The sequence below is a fragment of the Lepus europaeus genome, chromosome 4, assembly GCF_033115175.1.
Source record: "Lepus europaeus isolate LE1 chromosome 4, mLepTim1.pri, whole genome shotgun sequence".
NCBI lineage: Eukaryota > Metazoa > Chordata > Mammalia > Lagomorpha > Leporidae > Lepus > Lepus europaeus.
In genome coordinates, this window is record NC_084830.1 from 145,256,817 (window position 1) to 145,282,094 (window position 25,278).

The 25,278-nt window shown below is 49.7% G+C and overlaps 1 protein-coding gene across 1 annotated transcript; it reads left to right on the forward strand.

The window, feature by feature from the left end:
- Positions 1-1,532: 1,532 nt before the first annotated feature.
- Positions 1,533-20,008, forward strand: C4H5orf15 (chromosome 4 C5orf15 homolog). Its single transcript, XM_062189165.1, has 3 exons — positions 1,533-1,707; positions 14,312-14,823; positions 18,560-20,008. The coding sequence occupies exons 1-3, from the start codon at positions 1,572-1,574 to the stop codon at positions 18,689-18,691; spliced, it is 780 nt and encodes a 259-aa protein (XP_062045149.1). The 5' UTR covers positions 1,533-1,571; the 3' UTR covers positions 18,692-20,008.
- The last annotated feature ends 5,270 nt before the right edge of the window (positions 20,009-25,278 follow it).

Below are 25,278 nucleotides of genomic sequence, written 5' to 3' on the forward strand. Positions count from 1 at the left end.
AGCTGCTACACTGAGCCGTCTGTGGAGAGCTCCCTTCTGAAGGCCAGCCCCCAGCGACCTGAAGGCCCAGCCCTTCAGTGCTGTAATTACATCGAGTTTCCACTCTTACTCCCAGAGCTGTTAACATAGGACTTCAGTCTGAGATCTGCGAGTGTGGGGAGCCCAGTCCTGGTCAATGTATTCTGTATCAAGGGCCCTCTGAACACGGAGTGTTTCCCTCGCCAGCCACTGTTGGGCAGCATGTTGGAATCCCATCTTGCCAAATAACATCTCACTAGTAAAGAGAAGGAGGCAATCTGGCAGGAGTTCAAGTGGCTGAAGTTCAAGTGCACAAAGACTCAGGAAAGAGGACTGAAGTGTTATTGCAAAAAAAAAAAAAAAAAGCAAAGTCCAGTCGACCAGAAGCCGGGATTGAGAGCCTTATTCGTGAGGCGGGGTGGTGGTTTCTGTGCTCACAGAAGGGAAAACCGCCTGGGGGCACTGAGACTTTGTACCTTGGCTAACCTGGAAGGTTTGCAATAAGGGCACCATTCAGTCTGGGCTTTGGGTGGACCGTGAGAAATGAGCAGATGAATGAATGCTTAGTTTTTTAAAACACAGAGTCTGTGTTTCTGAGCTGTCACTGGGGCCAGATCCATGCTTCGGGGAACCCAGAATGAGGAGTGAACACAGAGCCTTAGCTGTGAGCGGGGAAGAGCCCACCCTGGCGAAGGTGTGGACCCAACAGAGGTCTTGCTTTGTGCCACACTGGTTCTCCTGCACACTGCCAGAATGCGCACACAGACCGAAGCATTGTGCCTGGCCCCTGAGGGACTTCTGCAAGGTTCTAAGTTTGCATTTACAACATGAAAAAGTCACAGAAGCTTGTTTTTGAAATGTGGGACTATTTATCAGGGCAACCCCATGCCTCGCCTCAACTCGCTTTGCCGTCACGTAGGAGTGTCGCCCGACAGAACTTCAAAAAAACTGGTGGCAAACGGAATCACAAGCTAAGTTTCTCTTGGTGCCGTTTTGAAATCTATAAATAGTTCCCCCCCTCTTCGCAATACACATTTCCCCGAGCTTCCGACCACGCCCTCGTGTGTCTTAGGCTAGAGTTCCCTCACGGACACGCGGGGCAGGGGAGGGGGCTCTGCGCACTGTTGCATCCTGCAGCACGCAGAGGTGCTAAGGCGTTGTTGGAAATAACACCTGATGGTGGGCGAGGACCCGCAAAGGCGGTTCGGACCCCGCCACCCTGACAGGCTCACTCCTAGCCTCTGGGGACCGGGCAGTTCGCGGAGCCCACAGCAGTCGGATCTCCTTTTTAAAAAAGCTCAACTCAGTTTCTATTGGCTGTACGATACCCCAAGATGCGGGGGCTCTGAAGGGGGCTCGCTCCCCACCCCGGACCCGCCCCAGCGGCGAGGGGCTCCCTCTCGTTCCCCTTCCTTGGTCCCCTTGCCAGCGCCCCGCCCCCGGCTGCGACGTCATCGCTCCGGGACGTCTATTTCTAGGGTCGCGGCGCATGACGCATTTTGACGTCATGACGTAGCGCCTAGCAACAGCGCAGGCTCCCGGCCGGATCCGTTATGGCAGCTGCCGCCCTGGGAAGGATGAGGGGGACCGCGCTAACGAAGCTGCTCCCCAGACCCTGCATCCAGGCCCCCGGGGGGCTGATGCCGCCGCTCGTCCTGGCGCTCCTGCTTGCATCCGCCGAGTCCAGTGGTAAAGGGGGCGCGGCGGTACGGCGGGCCCGGGGAGGCGGGGAGGGCCCAGGCGCGGGCCGGGCCGCGGGAAAGGGCGTTTCCGAGCCCCCCGAGCCGGCGGCGACGTTTGGCTGGAGCGTGGTCGTCGCGGGTCCGAGGAGGGAGCGTGGGGTCTGAAGGAGGCCGAGGTGGCGGGGTGTCCCCGAGCCCGGGCAGCGCGGCTTGGAGACGTGGGGCGCACAGCGTGTGGATGGGCGGGGTGGGAGGAGTGCCTGTGGCGGTGGGGTCCAGGGGGGCTGCACGAGGGGCTGCCCCGCGGAATAGCGGCGTGGGGCCCCGAGGGTCTTTGGAGTGGGAGGTTAGGACGGTCCAGGGGAAGGGGCGCAGGAGACAGGGCTGAGGGGATGGCCCGGGGTAGGGGGTGTGGCGTCTCCCGAGCGCGAGGCAGGGTGAGGGTGTCCGGAGCGAGGTGGGCGGGGGCCAGCCCCCGTGGCTGGCCTCGGCGGCTCTGAGGTCCGCGAGGTTCTCGTGGTTGGCGCTGGGCTGCTGGGCTCCGGGAGGGCTTAGGAGCAGGGAGGCGTTTGGCAGCCCCTTCCCCGGGCCTTGCGTTAACCAGGACACCCCTGCCTCCTTTGCAGGATTTAACTCAGATTTCTTTTCGTACCGGTGTTACGGTGTAGATCACGGTAACTGCAGGATTTACGGAGACATTTGGAGATCTAGAAACAAAGGCCTGAGGCTTCGTGGGAGACAGTCACTCAGAAGAACTTAGAATGATTAAGCAGTATCGTGTTTCGTAGTTCCGTTTTTCCTTCCAGCCAAGACACAACCCTGCTTTTCTTCCTAAGCTATTTATTTATTTATTTATTTATTTATTTATTTATTTATTTTTGTATTTAGATGTAAAACAGTGCGAGCTGAGGTAGTGTTTTCCTGCTCCCTGGCCGTGGGAGCCTGCCCGGTGTGTGGTCAGGGACGCCCAGGGCAGGGCAGGGCAGCCGGACTGCCCTCCCCAAGGTGCCTGCGGGTCTCAGGGAATTAACTAAACCCCTTCCCCAGAGGGAAACCCCAGTGAGGATTTCCCTGGGGGATGCAACTCTTCTGGCCGCTGAAGTTGCTCAGTAGCGTCAAACGTGTGTTCTGGTCATTCAGACTTCTAGGAAAGAAATGAGAAGCACATTGCCTGCTGGAATGCTTAAAAAGACCATTCAGCGGCATGTATGTCTGCTAGCTAACTTCAGAAACAACTTTTCCCCCTAAGAGACGATTGAACATTTTGTGATGGGGCTGGGAGGCAAGCAAGGGGGAGTGGGGCATACTAAGGTGTCGTGTCCTTTGTCTCCTTTTTTAAGAGCCCCTAAATAATACCTGCCTATTTTGGGGAATCTTTATCTTTGTAGTCAAGTCTCTCTGTATTCCGATTTTAAATGTGTTGTGTTCACATTGTTCTCTACAGCAAGTAAATGAAAGTGAACATACAAGCTTTTCTTTCTTTTTTGTTTTAAAGATTTTATGTGTTTATTTGAGAGAGAGAGAGAGAGAGCGAGTGAGTGAGAGAGAGGTCTTCCATCCTTTGGTTCACTCCCCACGTGGCTGCAATAGCCGAAACTGAGCTGATCCGAAGCCAGGATTCAGGAGCTTCTTCTGGGTCTCCTGTGCGGGTGCAGGGGCCCAAGGACTTGGGCCATCTTCTACTGCTTTCCCAGGCCATAGCAGAGAGCTGGGTTGGAGGAGGAGCAGCCAGGACATGAATCAGCACCCATATGGGATGCTGGCACTGCAGGCAGATGCGTAACCTACTACACCACAGCGCCAGCCCCCCACTTTTAAAATGTTTTATACAGTGAATGCTCCTTCCAGGAAGGGAAGTGGCAGCAACAATGCATCCTACTGCTGTGCCACAGCGCCGCCCCCATACATGCTTTTCACAGGGGGCAGCTTGGTGGCAGTTGTGTAGGGTTTGCAAAGCTGGGGGTAATACAAGTGTATTCTGTAAGCCTGCCTGCTGGTGGACTGATTCCTGGATAATCAGCCATGTAAATTTGAAACAAGTGTAGAAAGTGAGCACACTAGGTTTATTTAGTTTATTCTATAACAGGTTTCTTAAGATTTCAGTACTGGACTGTGTTCTTGTTTGTAAGAATGTTAAGTTTTATGTTTTTATTTTGATGGAGTCTAAAAAGATGAGTGTAAATGTTTGGAGCACTAGGTGGCTACCTCCTAACCAGGTTTTGCCGTACCGTTCAAGTGCCTGCTTCCCAGCATTGGCCATCATAGGGTTCCCATGTGATGGCCGGCATTTAATGTGCAACATGTTTAACCTGAAGGCACGGTTTCTCATGCCCATGTCCGAGTGAGTTCTCAGGCTCCTCCGCGTTCTCAGGTTTGAGAAGTGCCAGTGTAATTTTATGTTAAGGCAATTTTGAAAATGAGACCAGTAGGAGAGGAGACTTACATTCAGTTTGGGAATGCTAACTTTTAATTAGAGAGATAGTATCAGTTAGTGAGGTGTACAAATGAAAGCTTTAGAGTCGAATGTAGCCTATGTGGTTTTTGAAAAAGATTTCTCTCTTTATTTACTTGGAAGGCAGAGTTACAAGCGAGAGACAGAGACAGGGAGAACTTCTGTCCTCAGGTTTACGCCTCAGATGGCTGCAGTAAGCCAGCGCTTAGCCAGGCCGGGGCCAGGAGTCATGAGCTTCGTCTGGGTCTCTCATGTGGGTGGCAGGGGCCCAAACACATGGGGCATCTTCTGCTGCTTTTCATAGGCCATTAGCAGAGAGCTGGATCATCAGTGATGCAGCTGGGATATGAACCGATGCCCTTACGGGAAGCTCACATAGGAAGCCGGCATCGCAGGCAGTGGGTTTACCCAGCTATGCTGGAATGCCAGTCCCTACTGTAGTGTGTGTGTGTGTGTACATACATACACACACACATATATATATATACACACACACACATATATATACTTTATAGAAGCCCAACAGTCAATTTTTATAGGTCTTTTTTTTTTTTTTTTTTTTTTGGACAGGCAGAGTGGACAGTGAGAGAGAGAGACAGAGAGAAAGGTCTTCCTTTTGCCGTTGGTTCACCCTCCAATGGCCGCCGCGGTAGCGCGCTGCGGCCGGCGCACCGCGCTGTTCCGATGGCAGGAGCCAGGTGCTTCTCCTGGTCTCCCATGGGGTGCAGGGCACAAGCACTTGGGCCATCCTCCACTGCACTCCCTAGCCACAGCAGAGAGCTGGCCTGGAAGAGGGGCAACCGGGACAGGATCGGTGCCCCAACCGGGACTAGAACCCGGTGTGCCGGCGCCGCAAGGCGGAGGATTAGCCTGTTGAGCCACGGCGCCGGCCTTTTTTTTTTTTTTTTTGACAGGCAGAGTGGACAGTGAGAGAGAGACAGAGAGAAAGGTCTTCCTTTTTTGCCGTTGGTTCACCCTCCAATGGCCGCCGCGGTAGCGCGCTGCGGCCGGCGCACCGCGCTGTTCCGATGACAGGAGCCAGGTGCTGCTCCTGGTCTCCCATGGGGTGCAGAGCCCAAAGCACTTGGGCCATCCTCCACTGCACTCCCTGGCCACAGCAGAGAGCTGGCCTGGAAGAGGGGCAACCGGGACAGGATCGGTGCCCCGACCGGGACTAGAACCCGGTGTGCCGGCGCCGCAAGGCGGAGGATTAGCCTGTTGAGCCACGGCGCCGGCCTTCTTTTTTTTTTTTTTTAAGTGTTGCTTTAAGATTTCTCTTATTTATTTGAAAGTCAGAGTTACAGGGAGAAGTAGAGACAGAGAGAGAGGTCTTCCATCTGCTGGTTCACTCCCCAAATGGCTGCAACAGCCGGAGCTGAGCCGATCTGAAGCCAGGAGCCTGGAACTTCTGGGCCTCCCATGTGGGTGAGGGGCCCAAGGACTTGAGCCATCCTCTGCTGCTTTCCTAGGCACATTAGCAGGGAGTTGGATTGGAAGTGGAGCAGCCGGGACTTGAACCGGCACCAATAAGGGATGCCAGCGCTGCAGGTCAGGGCCTTAACCCACTGTGCTACAGCACCGGCCCCAACAGTCAGTTTCATAAAGGCAGACTTGTCACTTCAGTTGTTGGAAATACTCTTCATATTTGGGTCAGTTTCTTTGATTTGAAGGAGAGGAAATCTGGGAGGTTGACCTGCTTTGTGTCAAATGTTTCAGATGAATCTTATTTTCCTGTGCTGTATTCGTGGATTACTTTCAAGTTTGTGCTCCTTGAATAATACTTATTTTGCTCCTACTTAATACTAGATAGAGCAGTTGAAGAATGAATGTGGTGGAGGGATTCCCTAGAAGAATGAGTTATGGGCTGGTGCTGTGGCACAGTGGGTTAAGCCGCTGTCTGCAGCACCAGTGTCCCCTAAAGGTGTCAGTTCGAGTGCCAGCTGCTCTACTTCCATCCAGTTCTCTGCTGATGCCCTGGGAAAGCAGCAGAAGGTGGCCCAGTTTCCTGGGCCCTTGATGGAGTCAGCCTGGCTCAGCCCCAGTTGTTGTGGCCATTTAGGGACTGAACCAACAGAAGATCTCTCTGTCTCTCCCGTTCTCTTTAAATTTGACTTCAAATAAGTAAATAAATAAATATTTTCTTTTTAATTAATTTATTTGAGAGTCATAGTTACAGAGAGAAGAAAGAGAGGGAGGGAGGGAGAGAGAGAGATCTTCCATCTGCTGGTTCACTCCTCAGATGGCCATTATGACTGGGCTAGGTCTCCACGGCTTCCTCCGGGTCTCCCATGTGGGTGCAGGGGCCAAAGGACTTCGGCCATCCTCCTCTGCTTTCCAGGAGCACTAGCAGGGAGCTGGATTGGAAGTGGAGCATCCAGGACTTGACCTGGTGCCTCTATGGGATGCGGACACTGCAGACAGATTAACCCACTGTGCCATAGCACCAGCCCCCAATAAATAAATTGTAAAAAAAAAAAATAGTGGGGTCTTGCCTGTCTGCGATCGAAGGGAAGGGCTTTTCAGGGGCTGCAGTTTGGGCCAAGACACCACTTGGGGTGGACTGTGAATTTGTGGAGAGAGCTGGGTAGAGAGCACGGAGTGACTTTACCGCATACCTGCTTTCTCTGAAGTAGGCAGTGGGTGGAGCAGGTAGGGAGATGAGTAAGAGATCACGGGAGTGAGGTAATGGGGGCCAGAACACGTGGGATCCTGCAGACTCTTACAAAGGCTTTGAATTCTGAGAGAAGTGGAGAGCCCCTGGAGAGCTTTGAGTGGAATGGCATCGTGTGGTTTCAGTTTTTACAGGCCGGCCTGGCTGCCGTGTGGAGTGCAGGCAGTAGGGGTTAAGGTGAGGCAGGCAGGTCAGACGATGGTGGCCTGGACGGGATGGCAGCAGCAGAGGAGTGACAAGTGTTCAAATTCTGCATCGGTTTTGAAGGTAGAGTAACCACAGATGGGTGCAGAGTGTTGAGGAAAGAACAAAGCTTTTTTTTTTTTTTTTTTTAAAGTGGGATGTAGAAATTAATTTTTAAGCTTTTGTTTTGGGATAATTATAGATTTGCTTGCAGTCGTAAGAAATAATGTGGAGCTCCTCTGTGTCCTTTTCCCAGTTTCCCTCAGTGAGAACCAGCAGTAGCATCTTGTGAAACTCTAACGTGAGGGAGCTTCAGAACCTTTGGGGAAAACGCGTGTGATGAGGAAGCTATGCGTGCACTTCAAAGTTTGTTTTCGTACCAAAATAAACTTCTAATTCAGGTTTTCCAGGATCTTTTTGAAGCCCCTGCATGCAGTATCACAGCCAGCACATTGCCATTGATACAGTCATGTTCCAGGTGTTTCCGTCACCACAGGGACGTCTGTGTTCCCTTCTGAGGACACCCCCACTTCCTGCCCAACTTCCTCCTGCACTCCTGGCAACCACTGATTGGTTTTCCAGTTAGAATCTCCTGTGCATGGAATCATGCAGTGTGTGACTTTTGGGGCTGACTTTTCCGCTCAGCACAGTTCTCGGAGATTTGTCCAGGGTCTCCTGTGTGCCAGTACTTGGTTCCATTCTGCTGCTGAATAGGATTCTGTGGTGTGGGTGCACCACACCTTATTCATCTGCGGAAGGCAGTCTGGTTGTTTCTACCTTTTGGCTATTGTAAATAAAGCCGCTGTAGACATTTGTGTACAGATTTCTGTGTGAGCATAGGTGTCCGTTTTTTTCTGGGATAGATGCCCAGGAGTGCAGTTTCTGGGTTCTATGGTAGTTGCATATTTAGGTTTTTAGAGGCATTGCCAGCCTGTTTTCTGGAGTGGCTGTCTTGTTTTACATTCTTATCAGCAATATGCATGTGATCCAGTTTTTCTGTGTCTTTGCTAACATTTAATGCCTTTTTTATATTTTATTTTAGTCATTCTGAGTGGTGTGTAGAAGTCTGAATTGTGGTTTTAAGTTGCATTCCACTCTGGCTAATGACCTTATCACGTGCTCGTTTGCCATCTGTTTGTCATCTTGGGTGAAATGTCACTTCATGTCTTTTGCCCATTTTCTCATTAGATTATTTGGTTTTTTACTTTTGAGTTTTGAGAATTCTTTATATTTCTAGAAATAGTCTTTGTTGGGAATTATATTTTCCACCATAGAGCAAAAAGTTTCATTTTGAAGATGTCCAGTTTTTTTCTGTTACATATATTGCTTTTTTTTTTTCTAAGATTTTATTCAATTATTTGAGAGGCAGAGTTATAGACAGAGGGAGGGAGAGACAGAGATAAAGGTCTTCCATCTGCTTGTTCACCCCCCAAATGGCTTTAAAAATGGCTGCAACGGCTGGTGCTGAGCCAATCCGAAGCTAGGAGCCAGAAGCTTCTTCTGCATCTTCCACATGGATGCAGGGGCCCAAGCACTTGGGCCATCTTCTACTGTGTTCCCAGGCCATGACATAGAGCTGGATCAAAAGAGGAGCAGCTGGGACTAGAACTGGTGCCTGCATGGGATGCTGGTGCTGCAAGCAGAGACTTAGCCCGCTCCACTACAGCACCGGCTCCATGCAGATTGCTCTTACTGTCAAGTGTAAGAACTTTTTTGCCTAGCCATAGGTCAAAGATTTTTTTTTTTTTTTTTTGACAGGCAGAGTGGATAGTGAGAGAGAGAGAGAGACAGAGAGAAAGGTCTTCCTTTTTGCTGTTGGTTCACCCTCCAATGGCAACCGCGGCCGGCGCATCTCGCTGATCCGAAGCCAGGAGCCAGGTGCTTATCCTGGCCTCCCATATGGGTACAGGGCCCAAGCACTTGGGCCATCATCCACTGCACTCCCGGGCCATAGCAGAGAGCTGGCCTGGAAGAGAGGCAACCGGGATAGAATCCGGCGCCCCAACCAGGACTAGAACCTGGTGTGCCGGTGCCGCAAGGTGGAGGATTAGCCTGTTAAGCCACGACGCTGGCCAGGTCAAAGATTTTTTCAGTCTTTTTTTTTTTTTTCTGATAGCTTTGTTTTACATTTATATATGTAATCCAGTTTTAGTTAACTTTTGTATAGAATGTAAGACTTCAATTGGTGTTCATTTGGTTTGTTAATAGGAGGAGTCTTCAGAAATCTCATGGAATGTATACTATGAAAAAATGTGCATAGATATCCAAAATTTTTTGCACCCAAATAAACTTCCCTTTAATCACTTTTCCATGAACTTTTTTTTTTTTTTTTCCCACAGGCAGAGTGGACAGTGAGAGAGAGAGAGACAGAGAGAAAGGTCTTCCTTTGTCGTTGGTTCACCCTCCAATGGCAACCGCGGCCGGCGCTCTGTGGCTGGTGCATCGCACTGATCCAAAGGCAGGAGCCAGGTGCTTATCCTGGTCTCCCATGCGGGTGCAGGGCCCAAGGACTTGGGCCATCCTCCACTGCACTCCTGGGCCACAGCAGAGAGCTGGCCTGGAAGAGGGGCGACCGGGACAGAATCCAGCGCCCTGACCAGGACTAGAACCCAGTGTGCTGGCACCGCAGGCAGAGGATTAGCCTAGTGAGCCGCGGCGCCGGCCTTCCATGAACTTTTGGAAGTACCGTATATGGTATATATTTTTTTAACAAATTGAGATCAAAGTGAATGTAATTTTAAGACAAGATTCATTTATTTAAAATACACACACAAATAGAAAGTGAGAGAGAGAACGGTTTTCTGTCTGCTGGTTCATTCCCCAAATAGCTGCAACAACTAGGACTGGGTTAGGCCAAATCCAGGAGCCAGGAACTTGTCTGGGAGTCTCACGTGGGTGGCAGAAACTTGAGCCATCATCCGGCGCTTCCCATGTGCATCAGCTGGGGCCAGGTCAGAACCAGGCTGGGACTCTGCTGTGCTCTCCTCTGGGGAGTGCACATCCCAAACAGTGGCTTAGCCTGTTGTTCCCAGCACCTGCCCTGAATACACCTCACTGTTCATGGTATGTAACTTTTTATGTATTGCTGATTTCTGTTTGCTCGTTTATTAAGAATTTTAGCATCTATATGCATGGGAAATACTGATATGTAGTTTTTCTGTGTGGTCTTTGGTTTGGGTACATGGGTCATACTAGCTTCATAAAATGAATTGGGAAGTTTCTCCTTTTTATTCTCTTGGACAGAGTGTATAATTGGTATTCTTGTTTCAGCATTTGGTAAAATTCTCCAGTGAAACCATATGAGCTTGGTGATTTATTTCTTTGGAATTTTAAAACCTAAGAGTTCAGTTCCCTCAGTAGTTAGGTGGCTATTCAGATGATTTATTTCATATCGTGTGAGTTGTGGTAGTTTGTGTTTTCCGAGAAATTTGTGCATTTCATCTGAGTTGTCACATTGAATTTGTAGACTCATTCATGGTATTCCATCATTCTGCAAGGAGGCAGTTGGATTCATGAGTCTAGAGTTTTGATAGTTTGTGGAAATTCTCTCTGATTTCTTCCTTTTTCTGAGACAAGTTAGGAAGTGATGTCTTCAGTTGAAATTGAGGATATTAGAGACCATGTTGGAATTTTGAGGTCAGGAGAATGTGAATTGAGAAGGGTTAAGTGGACTAGGAAAATACAGTATCAATGCTAGCATTAAACATATGATTGAATCTTTGTCATTAATTAAAAAAAACATTATTTATTTGAAAGGCAGAGTTTTAGAAAGGGAGAGACAGAGAATGATCTTTGATCTGCTGGTTCAATCCTCAAATGGTTGCAGTGGCCAAGGCTGGGCCAGGCTGAAACCAGTAGCCAGGAGCTTTATCCATCTCTCTCACACTGGTGGCAGGGCCCGAACACTTGGCCCATCTTCTGTTTTTCACGGCCATTAGCAGGTGGCTGGATTGGAAGTGGAGTAGCCAGAACTCCAACTGGCATGCATATGTGATACAAGTATCACGGCATCACAGGCAACTGCTTAACCTGCTACCTGACAGTGGCGGCCCCAGAACTAAATTTAAAATGGAGTGGAACCAGTGACATGGTTGTATATTTCTTTCCAGCCATGTTCAGCTGCTTGGTGCAGAAGAGGAGTACGGGTTTGATTAAACCAGCATTTACTGTAGCTGAGCCAATTGAATGGGCAGAATGAGGGGAAGAGAATTGATGGCGAATGTGAGGGATTATATTGGTGAGCCACAGAACTGAGCCTGGGTAGAGTGTATTGGTCAGGATTTGGTTGTGGTGGTGAGGGTGAAAAGGTGGTAGGCCCAAATGGTTGAGGGTCTTGATGGATTGAGAATACCAGGGAATGAAGTGGAAGACTAGTTCACATTGGCCAGCAGGATGCATGAAGTGGGATTATGGAAGTGTGTGATAGTCAGTGACCGTGGGAGCAGTGACTGTGGAAGGAGCAAACTAGTTCATCAGAAGACAGGGGTCAAGGATTTTCAAGTCAGGATGGGGATCCTTGTCTTGGACTCAGGAAGCTCTAAAAAAGGGAGCTGTAACTGTTAAGAACTAGGGACATGACTTTGGAGTTGGTGGATGAAAGTGGATGATGGCTAAAGATAAGAAATGAAAGCGGGAGGCATCTGGGCAGAGGAATGGGAGCACAGTGTGGAAGGCAGCGAGGAGGATGGCTGTCTCCCAGACTCGTGTGGCAAATGAGAGGAAAAATGCTTTTCATTCTAGGGACTGTGGGGAAAGTGTGTCCTGCAGGGAGAGCCGGCTTCCGTCAGAACAGGGAAGTGAAAAGAGACCAAGGGACACTTGTTGACTGTCCATTTTAGGTTTCATTTCCACCTCTGTTTTACATTCACATGACATTTTATCCCAGCACTCAGATGCAGAGAAACAATTCTTTTTATTTATTTTTAAAGATTTATTTATTTATTCGAAAGGCAAGCTACAGAGAGGCAGAGGCAAAGAGAGAGAGCGAGGTCTTCCATTCGCTAGTTCACTCCCCAGAAGGCTGCAGCGTTCAGAGCTGAATGTATCCAGAGCCAGGATCCAGGAGCTTCTTCCAGGTCTCCCACACGGATGCAGGGGTCCAAGGACTTGGGCCATCTTCTACTGCTTTCCCAGGCCATAGCAGAGAGCTGGATCAGAAGAGGAGCAAAAATGGGCACATATGGGATGCTGCCTGCCAGCACTGCAGGCAGTGGCTTTACCCACTATGCCAACAGTTCTTTTAAAAGTCAAGATTGGTTGGTTGATTCCCAGTTTTTTTAACTTTTATTTTAAATGTGTTTTCGTCCACCTTGACAGAAAATTAAATTTATGAGAGAAATAGTAATTTTTAAATTCCTGAGTCATAACAAAGTTGAAGTAATAAATGTAAAATTTTTTTAAAAGATTTATTTTACTTATTTGAAAGAGAGTTACAGAGTGAAGGAGGGAGGGAGGGAGGGAGAGAGGGAGAGGGAGAGAGGGAGATCTTCCATCCACTGATTTACTCCCCAAATGGCCACACCCACTGGAGCTGAGCCGATCTGATGCCAGGAGCCAGGAGCTTCTTCCAGGTCTCCCATGTGGGTGCAGGGACCCAAGCACTTGGACCATCCTCCACCACTTTCCCAGGCACATTAGCAGGGAGCTGGATAGGAAGTGGAACAGCCAGGGTACTGGCGCTGCAGGCTGGGGCTTTAATGTGCTGCGCCACAGCGCTGGCCTTGTAAAAATTCTTTTCAGAAGTTCCCGTTAAGAGTTTTCTGAAGGATGTACTTTTCTCTGAAGGGAGGAGAGGACTTCCTCTTTGCTTACGGCCCTGTCTAAATACAGACAGAGCTTGTGGACTCCAAAGACTTCCATAGCCTTGGCAGCTCATGACAAGAGCCTCAGGTGATCACTGATGTCATAAATAAGAGTGTCAGTTGTTAAGTCAACAGCAGGAGTCACTGTGCACTTACTCCCTATGTAGGACCTCTGTCCTTAATGGTTCTACAGTGAGGAGGATGGCTGTCTCCCAAACTCATGTGGCAAATGAGAGGAAAAATGCTTTTCATTCTAGGGACCGTTGATTTAACGGTGAAACTTGTCTTCAAACGGTACTTTATACTTCGTGTGAGTGCAGACTGTTAAAATCTTTACTTAGTAAAGAGTTGAATAAATCTTAAAAAAAAAGTCTTCTGAGTAATATACTCCATGAAAGTTGTATTTATTAAAATGTCAATGAATGCAACTATTGAACCTGTTTCAGGAGAGTTTTACTAGTTTGTTAAATTACTTTTTCTCATATTCAGTGCAGTTGAGGTCAGCTATTTGTTTTTTATGTATAGGTTGTCAACTGTGATCCATAAACCAGAGTATTCACATCAGCAGAGAGCTGTCTGTTAGGCTGGCACCTGGTGTGCCACACCAGGCTGTGAGAGCCCTGCAGGGAGCTGATGCAGTCTTGTACTTAGAAAGCCCTTTCGTGTAGTTTGATAGATTCGGATGGTCTCAGTGGAGGGGTTCGGACCTCCCAGGACAGTGTTTTCTGGGCTTTACCTTGAGGTTCTTCAACAGCTCCTCTTTTGGCTTATAGCTGAGAAGGATCATTAAATTCAACAGGTGTTCCTCTGTGGGATCTTCCTCTGTTCATTCTTCTTGGTTTATAGAGCTTCTTATGCAAATAGGAAACTTTCACTTAAGTAAGTGTTACAGGGTAGGTGATAGCATAGGGAAGTAAGAACTTCTCTTTGTGATACCTACTTTCCAATACCTAGGATTGGCTTCCTCAATCCGTAAAATAGTCTGTCATTGAGCTTCCAAGTTCCAGTTCTGATTCTTGTTCTTTGGGATGTTCCCTTTCGTCTTCCTAAGGATGGAGATATATATATATATATACACACACACACACACACACACTTGTAGCCAGGAGCAGCCACTGGTCTTTGTGTTGTGGGTTTGGGGTGGAGTCTGAATGATGATGCCTGCTGTGAAAGCGCAGCCGCAGGGCTGGGGCGGGGCTGGGGCGGGGCTGTGCGTGGACTTGGCCACTGTGACCTACAGTCAGCTCCCTCCCTGTGTTCTGGGTTTCAGGCTGTGTAGCACAGTCGGTCCTTTATGCTGCTGAAGTTGTCACTGTCTGGCACACTGCTGTTTGGTGAATAATTGGCTGAGAACTGGAACTGATGGCTAGCTGTGGAGACTTGGTAACGAGTTCTCAAGAGAGAGTTACAGAAATTTAGCAGAGAGAAAAGTGCATGGCAAAAATGTAGGTAAGAAGGCATCTAGCTAGGTCTGGGGTGTATTGTTATTATTCATTTATTTCAGCTGTGTCACAGAGCCAACCTGGACCCCTCTCAGATGCTTCTACTCTGGACCTCCGTGACTCAGCACCTGGAAACCAAAGCGAGCCTGTTGCCCATGTCAGTACCATGCTGCCCCCCACAACCAGTGCTGAGCAGAGCAGAGGAGCCTCTGCGGCCCCCCATGCCTCCCCCACCACTTCTCTGTCCCGAGAAGATCCTGAGAGCAATGAGGACCCTCGCATAGAGGACGAGGATCTTCTCACACTCAACAGTTCACCGTCCACCGCCAGAGACTCTCCGGACAATGGTGACTACGGGGAGCCAGACTACGACTGGACCACCAGCCCCAGGGACGACGAGGCTGACGAGAGCTTGGAAGAAAACAGGGGTTACATGGAAATTGAACAGTCAGTGAAGTCTTTTAAGACCCCGTCCTCAAATATGGAAGAGGAAGATAGCCATTTCTTTTTCCATCTTATTATCTTCGCTTTTTGTGTCGCTGTTGTTTACGTTACATATCACAATAAGAGGAAGGTAAGTTTGGGGTCTTTCAGTGCCTCCACTTGCTCTTTATTATCTTATAAAAAATATTTATTTGAGAGGCAGGGAGACTTGTATACCTACAGAGAAAGAGAGGGAGAGAGGGAGAAAGGGAGAGGGGAGAGGGGAGGAGAGAGAGAGAGTGTGTGTGTGAGTGCATGCTCCCGTCTGCTGGTTTATTCCCAAATGCCCGCAGTGGCCAGGGCTGATCCAGGCTGAGACCAAGAGCAGGAACTTAATCCAGGTCTCTCAAGTGGGAGGCAGAGACACCAGCACTTGAACCATTCCTGCTGCCTCCTAGGTGTGCATTAGCAGGAAGTTGGAATTGAGAGTGGACCCAGGAATCCCAGTAGAGATGCAGGCATCTTAACTGCCAGGCCAAATGCCTACCCCTCAGTCATGTTTCTTTTTTTAAAAGATTTTATTTATTTCTTTGAGAGGCAAAGTTACAGACAGAGAGAAAGGTTTTCCACCTACTGGTTCACTCCCCAAATGGCCCCAGCAGCTGGAGCTGGGCCAATCTGAAGCCAGGAACCAGGAGCTTCTTCCTAGTCACTCACGTGGGCACAGGGGCCCAGTGCTTGGGCCATCTTCTACTGCTTTCCCAGGCCATAGCAGAGAGCTGGTTTAGAAGAGGATCAGCCAGGACACAAACTGGCACCGTATGGGATGCCAGTGCCACAGCGCCAGCCCCAGTCAGTCATGTTTCTTATCAATGCTTTTGATTCAGGATTTTTCCATTTTTAGCTAGGTTTAAATTAATGGTAAAATATTGAGATGTTTAATAACTTTATAAACCTGTGGTATATTTTAACAACTTTTACAGACAGAAAGTTTGACTATATATATTTCTTTCTTTTTTTTTTTTTTTTTTTGACAGGCAGAGTGGACAGTGAGAGAGAGAGAGAGACAGAGAGAAAGGTCTTCCTTTGTCGTTGGTTCACCCTCCAATGGCAACCACGGCCGGCGCATCTCGCTGATCCGAAGCCAGGAGCCAGGTGCTTATCCTGGTCTCCCATGTGGGTGCAGGGCCCAAGCACTTGGGCCATCCTCCACTGCACTCCCTGGCCACAGCAGAGAGCTGGCCTGGAAGAGGGGCAATCGGGACAGAATCCGGTGCCCCGACCGGCACTAGAACCCGGTGTGCTGGCGCTGCAAGGCGGAGGGTTAGCCTATTGAGCCACAGCGCCGGCCTTATATATACATCTAAAATATAGTTAATTCGATGATTTCTTAGTGGGCAAAACCAAAGTCCATTGGTTTTTTTTAAAAAAGCTTATTTTAATTTATTTGAAAGGCAGAATGACAAAAGAAGAGAGAAGAGAGATTCAGAGAAAGAGATTGACATCTTCCATCCTCTGGTTTGGTCCCCAGATGTCTGCAATAGCTGTTGCTGGGCCAGACTGAAGTCAGGAGCTAGGAACTCCAACCAGGTCTCCTCTAGGGAAGGCAGGGACTCAAGTGCTTGAGCCGTCATCTGCTACCTCCCAGGGCGTTCATTAGCAGGAAGCTGGGACAGAGTGGAGTAGCTGGGACTTGAACTTGCAGTTGGATACGAGATGTGGGCAGCCAGTCCCAAACCTTAACCCACTGAGCCACAGCGCTGACCCCCAAAGCCCGGTGATGTTTTTTTAATTAAGGTTTTTTTTTTTTATTTATTTTTTTTTAAAGATTTATTTATTTGAAAGAGTTACACAGAGAGAGGAGAGGCAGAGAGAGAGAGAGAGGTCTTCCATCCACTGATTCACTCCTTAATTGGCTGCAATGGCTGGAGCTGTGCCGATCCAAAGCCAGGAGCCAGGAGCTTCTTCTGGGTCTTCCATGCGGGTGCAGGGGTCCAAGGACTTGGGCCATCTTCTATTGCTTTCCCAGGCCATAGCAGAGAGCTGGATCGGAAGTGGAGCAGCCGGGACACCAACTGGCTCCCGTATGGGATGCTGGTGCTTCAGGCCAGGGCGTTAACCCACTGTGCCACAGCACCGGCCCCGAGGTTTTATGTTTTAATTTAGTGTTGCTGCTTCAGTGGAAGCACTCATGCAGAAAAATGTTCATTTAATCAGTTTGGATTTCAATTAAGCTTGAACTTAGAAGATTTTCTGGTAAATTTTTCTCTGGTTATCAAAGTATTACACTTTTATTTTAGGAAATTCAGAAAACAGGAGAGTTTAGAAGATTGAAAACTACTCCTCAGAACATTATGAACACTTTGGTGTAGATTTGATCTATAAATAAGAATATATTCATCCAGGGGCCAATGCTGGAGCCCAGTGGGGAACCACGTGGGAGACCCAGAAGAAGCTCCTGGCTCCTGGGTTTGGATCAGCCCAGCTCTGGCTGTTGTGGCCGTTTGGGGAGTGAACCAGAGGATGGAGGACCTATCTCTCTTTTTGCCTCTGCTTCTGCCTCTGTAACTCTGCCTTTCAAATAAATATGTAAATCTTTAAAAAAAAAATCTTTAAGTGGATTCTATTTCTTTCTTTCTTTCTCTCTCTTTCTTTCTTTCTTTCTTTTTTTTTTTTGACAGGCAGAGTGGACAGTGAGAGAGAGAGAAAGAGAGAAAGGTCTTCCTTTTGCCGTTGGTTCACCCTCCAATGGCAACCGTGGCCGGCGCGCTGTAGCCAGTGCACCACGCTGATCCGAAGGCAGGAGCCAGGTGCCTCTCCTGGTCTCCCATGGGGTGCAGGGCCCAAGCACTTGGGCCATCCTCCACTGTACTCCCGGGCCACAGCAGGGAGCTGCCCTGGAAGAGGGGCAACCGAGACAGAATCTGGCGCCCCGACTGGGACTAGAACCTGGTGTGCCGGCGCCACAGGCGGAGGATAAGCCTAGTGAGCCGCAGTGCCAGCCTTAAGTGGATTCTATTTCATAGAAACAAATCATGAGCAATTTCCATATCATTAATTTTTTTAAATTAATATTATTAATATTCTTTAAAACGTGATTGGATAGCTGCATAGTTGATTCAGTTATTTTCCTATTGGACATTGAAATGGTTTCTAATTTTTGGTTCAGAAATGGTATTGTGATGACCATTTCTATGCTGGAATTAGTTTGCTGGATTCTGTGAGGCCAAGGAGTTGTGAATGGGTTGTGTAGTGTGCCTGGAGTGTGTAGTCCCAGACGGAGTGGGTATGCCTTTCCAGTGCAGAAAGGTAGAGAGACAGCACAGTCTGTTTTTTAATACTTAGCGGTTGGGAAATCTCAATTCTTGATTTTATTGTAACTTCCTTTGGGATTCCCTGCAAGGTACTCTTATTTGGGGCCTTGATTTTCTTACCTGAGAAATGGCAAAACTGGACCCCATCATTTCAAAATGTCTTCCTTCTTTGAGAATCAGTGAATCTAATAATAGAGAATGGTAAACAAACTCTTCCGGTTATTTGTGGTGACTGATCTGGCACTGGCTCTGTGCGTATTTGTAGGGGAGAGGGTTTGGGATGTGTTCGGCTTTGTCATGAACAACTGAGGGACGTGAGCACGCAGGGTCCTGGGCTCTGCCTCACGCTGCTGAGTGACTCAGTCTCTGCAGAGGGAGCTCCGGAACCTCAGTCTTTAGTAATTAAAGCACTGCCTAACCTTGTGTGCGAGAGGGGAAGCGAAATAACCTTTGTGTTTTTGATAATCACTTTTTGTTTTTGGGAGCCTGATTGAGATTTCATTTGTCATAAAAACTTCTGCCGTGTCTTCTGTTTTCTCTTTTGTGTATCTCATTCATTTTGCTTTATTCCAGATTTTCCTTCTAGTGCAAAGCAGGAAATGGCGTGACGGCCTTTGTTCCAAAACAGTGGAATACCATCGTCTAGACCAGAATGTTAACGAGGCAATGCCCTCTCTGAAGATTACCAATGATTATATTTTTTAAAGCACTGTGACTTGAGTTTGCTTATTATGTAATTTTATTTGCTTGACTTTTTTATATGATATTGTGTAGATGTTTGCCATAGGAATTGGTACTGAAATGAGAAATGGATCTCTCTTTTCCCTTGGTGCTTTGGAAATTAAATGTCACAAGCGAAGGGTGTATAATTTTTTCCTCACCTGTAGAGCTGAGATCAATCAGGTGTTCACAATGTGAGTTAAGCATTCCCTTATATTTATGCTGTTTTTATTGTTTTAGATTTATTGTACTTTTTTCTAAAAGTAATGCTACTTGTAAAAGATCCCAGACTTGTAATGGAATTCTAGCGTATCTGGTACTGCTGACTCAGTCACTCTGTGCCATCCAAGTACTAAGTTTTAAGTGCACATTTCTCTGTGGCCCCTAACTATAATGAATTAGGACATATGTGATAATGCTTTGCATTTAAGTAACCTTTTTTTCTTTCAAGAAAACTGCTTTGGATATTTTTAGGTAGTTTAAACATGACTTAAGACAATGATGTTGTTCAATCTGACCCCATTTTTGGAGAGGCCATTAAGTGTGTCTAGGGATTCTGGCACTAGGACTCTGCAGTTTGCAGTGGGTGTCGTGGTCCATAGATGCCAGTTGTTGGTTTGAATTACTGAGTTGAATTCAGAGACAGAAACTGAGGTAAACAAGGCAGTACGTGGACTTTGCTGGGCAGCCGTGATAGCATGTGTTCCTCCACGGTTTCAAGCAGTGGGCAGGTACTGAAGTTCTCTCAGCCGTGTTCACTGGGTTACTATATGGAAATTGGAATGGACCGCAGGGGCTGCTAGCACTTAATGTTGTCTCCAACTCTTTGAAATTAAAATTATACTTGAATGAAGTGTTTGTGTACATCAAGGATAAACATGTACCATGACTTTACCCCAATGCTTGTTTTATTTTCTTTTTTTATTTTTGGTAACAGCAACTGGGAAATAGTTACTATATTTTAGCCTATCTTTTCATTTAAAAATTGATCAATATGTAAATATGTGATTTGAACCACGGTTGACTGACAGGTGTCACCACAACTTCTCAGAAAACACATCCCCCAGTGTCCATTAAGCAAAGCCCAGGTGAGCCGGTGGGCGTGTGCGCTCTGTGTAGCAGCGGCGGCAGCAGGGCCGACGTCCTCCTCCGGGGTGGACGACCTGCTGTCCCGACGAGGAGGGAAGCACAATGGAAACACCGCAACTGTCCTATTGCAGGAGGGTTTTTCATATCGGAAATTGTATTATTTAATATTTTGAATAAGATTTTAAAAAAATAAATGGCAAAGATATAAATCCATGATTTTCTAAGTGTGCTTCATTCCAGTGGGGACATCTGGGTGGTGCCAGGGGCAGGGTGCTGGGTCTTTGAGGGAGCCCACCTGGCCGGCCACAGCTGTCCCCCTCAGCGGTGGAGCTCGCCTCCAGGGTCTCCTAGTCCCAGTCCTTCTCTAGGTCCATTCTTCAGGTCCAGTTTACTGCTGGGTGCTGAAGGTCCCTGAAAACTGGGCGGGGGAGGGGCTCCCTGTGGTCTGGGCTTCTCCAGCCTGGAGGAGGGTCCTCCGAAGTGAGCCCAGGCGGCCTGGTTTTCCCAGGGGTGCGTTTGCCCTCCTAGTTCCAGGGCTGCAGCGAGGCAGCTTCCGATGTCGGGGCTTCCGCTCTTACGTTGGTTAAAAACGCTGCTGGGGCCTGGCAAGGTGCTGGCCCTGCTTTGCGCGGTCTCACGGCGCGTCCGGGCCTCTTGTGGTGATGTCTGCCCTCTGCCACGCTTGCCTTCCGCGTGACTGGGCTCCACACACAGCGTCGGCACTGCAGGCATGGTAGCCTGCCCTTCTTCCACTTCGCTGTCTCAGCTGCAGAGGAGCCCGGGTAGAATCTTGGGAGGGGGCCGAAGCAGCCAGGCAGGCGTGTCCTGACGGGGGTTTCTTCATGTGAGGTGTGAACTGATGCGGGTGGGCTCGAGCCCTGTGTAGAAGGTGTGGAGTGTGCTGGCTGCACGGACTGAGTGCTGGCTCTTCCGCCTTGGCCGCCCACTCAGCACTCGGCCGGCCCCCATGGACCCTTTAAGTTGTTATTGAATGACGAACATGCGAGATGAGGCGAGGAGAAACAGTGACAGCCCAAGCTCTGCACAACTGTGGCGTCCTGGACACAAGCGCACGTGGAGGCTGGGCCAGCGTGTAGTGTCCTCACCAGCGCATCCACACCCCGACGTGGGGCCCACACTGGCTGCAGGTATCACCCTTTCCTCCGAACGCCGGCTTCTCTGAGCAGCGGCTGCCTGTCGAGGTGCAGAAGGTCACGGCGGGCACCTGCCTGTCTTCCAGTTCTGCCCCACTCTGTGTGTGTGTGTGTGTGTGTGTGTCGGGGGCGGGGGAGCGGCTTTGCCCTTTTGCGCTCAGCCTGGCTTGGTGTGCAAGTTCACCTCCCTCTGGGTTCAGCACTGCACAGGCTGCACAGGCTGAAAGAGGTTTGAGGTCTTCAGAGCGCCACAGGTCTTTGAAAGCAACAGAGCAGAGGGCTGTTCTGCGGGTCAGGGCGGTCTGACGCGACCCAGCTGTGTCTCAGCCAGAATATATGTTTCTCTCCAATCAGCTGGATTCTGTTCAGCGGCGTTTTCCCTGGGACACTGGGCGGGAAGTAGCTGGGACAGACAGTTCCAGCAGTGGCGCTGGCCTGCTGACCGGCCACTTCAGTGACTCGCCCCAGCCTGATTTTGGCTGAGTCAGCAGCAGTTCCCGCCGGGTGCGCTAGTCACCTCTCTCCCGGCTCCGCCACCGAGTCCCAGACCCAGCTGTTGCCGTTAACGAGGCCCTGGATGGCTACAGCCCCTGCTTCCTACTTTGGAAGCCTCTGCTGCTTTCTCTCCCAGCCCGCAAACCTCATTTCTGTGCTGGGAAACCTGGAGATGCTGTGTTCTGGGTGCCCTCGCCGGGCCCGTGAGCTTGTCTCCCAGGCCTCCGCCTGGTGCGCTGGCCTCACCCGAGGCCTCTCCGAGGAGGCTGAACCTTGCAGGCGTGAGAGCTGTGCTGGGCCCTGGCGTCACACGCATCTCCTCTGGATTCCTGCTCTGGGCCTGCTCTGGGAGGAGCCCAACGCATTTCCTGACTGTTCCTTGGGCACGAGGACTGGTCCCGGGCCTTGCTGGGGCCGAGGTCCTTCTGGTCTGTGCTGCCCTTTTCTGTCTCCAGGGAAGACAGATGAGGGCGGGGGGAGATGGAGGCACTGGAGGAGGGTGAGGTGGGGGGCGGGTCTGAGCTCTTGGTGTCTGTTTCCCCCTCCTACAAGTTACAAAGAGGAAGTGGATCGGTGCTTGTGAAAGCAGTGTGCCGGGAGGAGCTCCCAGCGTGTCACTGACCAGAGGGCTGGCTGCGAAGCTGCTGGGGGTGCCTTCCCTGCTTCCCCTGGGGCTCCCTTGTATGTAGCCGGTCAGAGCTGGGTCCACCCTGAGCCATCTGGGTGTACACGGCCCCGCCAGGTGACAGACGGGGCTTCTTTGGAGCTTCCCAACTCCATTTTGTTCTCCATCCTCATCCTTTTCCTGAAACAAGGCCAAGAAGGCCCTTCCCATCATGCCCTGGGCTGTGCCCAAGAACTGAAAAGGCAAGAGGCACTGGGACCAGGGCTGAGAAGGAGACAGAGCCCCTCTGAGGCTGTGAGGCAGGCCTGGGGCTCCCCTCTGAGGGCGGGAGGATGGAGGCGGGGCTCAGCCACGGCCTCACTCCCAGGTGCACACAGTCTGCTGTGGTGGAACAGCGTTAAAGCCCAACACCTGGACGTCTCACACCCAGGCGCCGCGCAGCCTGCGCGTCAGAGCTCGCAAGGAGGACGCTGGCTTTGCATGAGGTGCCTGCTGCTTGGCCACAGTCACCAAAGTTCACTGAGAGAGACGGAGCTGAAAACAGCATTTCGTCTTTGTTTTTTTTTAAAGGTTTGTCTTATTTGCAAGGCAGGGGGGCCAGGGAAAGAGAGAGAGGGAGGGAGCTGCAACGTGCAGGTTCAGGCCAGGCTGCAGCCAGGAGCCAGGAAGCCCATTCTGGTCTTCCACACGGATGGCAGCGGCCCAAGGATTTGAGCCTCATCTGCTGGCTTCCGAGGCCCATTGGCAGGGAGCTGGGTCAGAAGCAGAATTGCTGGGACTTGGAGCAGCACTGCAGTTTGGGATGCTGGTGTGGTAGCCGAACCTGTGACGCCACAGCGTCGGCCCTGTCCCGCCGTTGTCTGCCTGCATGAGAAAGGCAATTTGGATTCACTCCAGTAGAGCTTCCTTCAGATCCTACATGGACAGCAACCAACTATGGTGACGCTCATGTCACAGAGCAGGACAGAGAGTGGAGAGAGCTGAAGCAGCTTGCCCAAGGTCATGTGGCTGGTGAGAGAACCGGGATTTGAATGAAGACCCCATGTGACTCCAGGCTCCCTGCTGCTGTGGCAACCAGACGGCTACAAAAAGGTAAGAAGGAAAATGATTACCCAGCGTTCCTCTGCCCCATCGGTCTTCAGCGTTTGAAGGTGATCTGTTTCTTCCCTTTAAAATTCTCTTAATTATGAATATAACAGCGCTCTCGAGAAAACACAGGAAACCAATGTACAGCCTAACACATGAGTACAAAACCAGGCCTTGTGTAGCTGCTGCCCTGGGAGAGAAATAGAACCTCGTCAGTACTCCAGCCCCTCTCCCCCATACTCCCCCTCCCCCACCCCGCCACAGGGGCTGCCACTTTGACCTTTATGGCAATCACTCTCTTGTTTTTTTATTTTCTTTAAAGTATATTTTATATTTTTATGATTTATTTATGGGGCCGGTGCTGTGGCATAGTGGGTAAAGCTGCCATCTGCCGTGCCGGCATCTCATGTGGGTGCTGGTTCGAGTCCTGGCTGCTCCACTTCTGATCCAGCTCTCTGCTGTGGCCTGGGAAGCAGTAGAGGATGGCCCAAGCTCTTGGGCCCCTGCACCCACATGGGAGACCCGGATGAAGCTCCTGGCTTCGGATCGGCCCGGCTCCTGCTGTTGTGGCTATTTGAGGAGTGAACCAGTGGATGGAAGACTTCCCTCCCTCCCTCCCTTCCTCCCTCTCTCTCTCTCTCTGTCTCTCTCTGCCTCTCTGTAGCTTCACCTTTCAAATTAATAAATAGATTTTTAAAAAAGATTACTAATTTATTTGAAAGGCAGAGAGAGAGAGAGAGATCTGTCAGTGTCTTCTTTGTGGGTGGCAGGGGCCCAAATATTTGAGCCAGCACCTGCTGCCTCCCAGGTGCAGTAGCAGGAAGCTGGATTGGAAGCAGAGCTGGGGCTGAATCTTGGGCACACTGAAGTGGGGTCCGGACATCCAAGGGGGCAGTTTAACCTGCCATACCACGGTGCTTGCTCTTGTTTTTCTTGTAATGTTTTATCGTATTTCCCTCACACTGGATCATTTCCTAAGTTCTAGAACTGTACATAAAGTTGGCTCCTGTAGTATGCGTTGTACAGTTTCGTGGCTGGCTTCTTTGCATTCAGTGTGTTGGCTGGTGAGACGCAGCACGTGAGGTCAGGGTGTGGCTGGGTTCTGTTACAGTGCTGCTGTAGACTCAGGTTGCTGGTGGTGGGCGTTTGAGTTGTTTCAAGTTCCCAGTATATTCTCTCAGGTGTCCTTTCTTGCTTGCATTTCTGGCTCGTGTCTCTACTTAGCGTGTATCCCACTTGAGTAGCTAATGCCGGTTTTCTAGAGTGGGCGAGCCAGCTTCTCGCCGTGAGCTTCCTGCTGCCGCTTGTCCCTGCTGAAGCTCGCGTGGTCCGTCTTCTCCGGGTGGCTGTGGCTGTGGCTGTAGCTGTGGCTGTGGCTGTAGCTGTGGCTGGACTTCCTGCCACGTGATGAACCGTGCTCATGGTTCTTCATTTGTCTCTTGGACTTCTCTTTGTGAATGCTGGCTCCGATCTTTGGTTTTGTTGTCTGTCTCTCTGTCTGCCTTCTTGCTGGTTTGTGGGAGTTCTCTGCTTGGATATGGGCCCTTGGTTGGTGATGATATTGTCATTGTTAGGTTTGGAATATCTTGAGGTTCTGGCCTTCTGTAGCCCCCAGAAAGGAGACGGAAGGAGATGGAGACCGACCTCAGCGGATGCAGGTTGTGTTGCCGAAGCAGGGAGTTCGCATTCTGAACTGGGTGCACAGGGCGTGTGTGGGGCTGGGCTTGCTGCGGGGGGAGCAGGGGGTTTCTGAGGAGCTGCTGGGAACTTGGCTCTTCTCTGTTTCACAAGCTGCCCCCATGCCGCTTATCTGTTTTGCGAGGAGCCTGGGGGAGGTCAAACTTCCTGAACCAGGGATCTCAACAAAGAGGCAGGAAGCCGGGAACAGTGCCGCCTTGTGAGCTTTATTGCCCTTTAATCATTAACTTTTATTTTGATAGGCAGAGGGTAACTTTATATATTTATGGGGAACAGTGTGCTGTTTCAACACTTGCATACATTATGGAATCATGAAAGGAAGGTAATTAGCATATCTGTCGCCTCAAATATTTATCATTCTTTGTGGTGAGAACAACTGAAGTCCGATGAGGTATTTTAAAGTAGACAACGACACTATAGTCCCA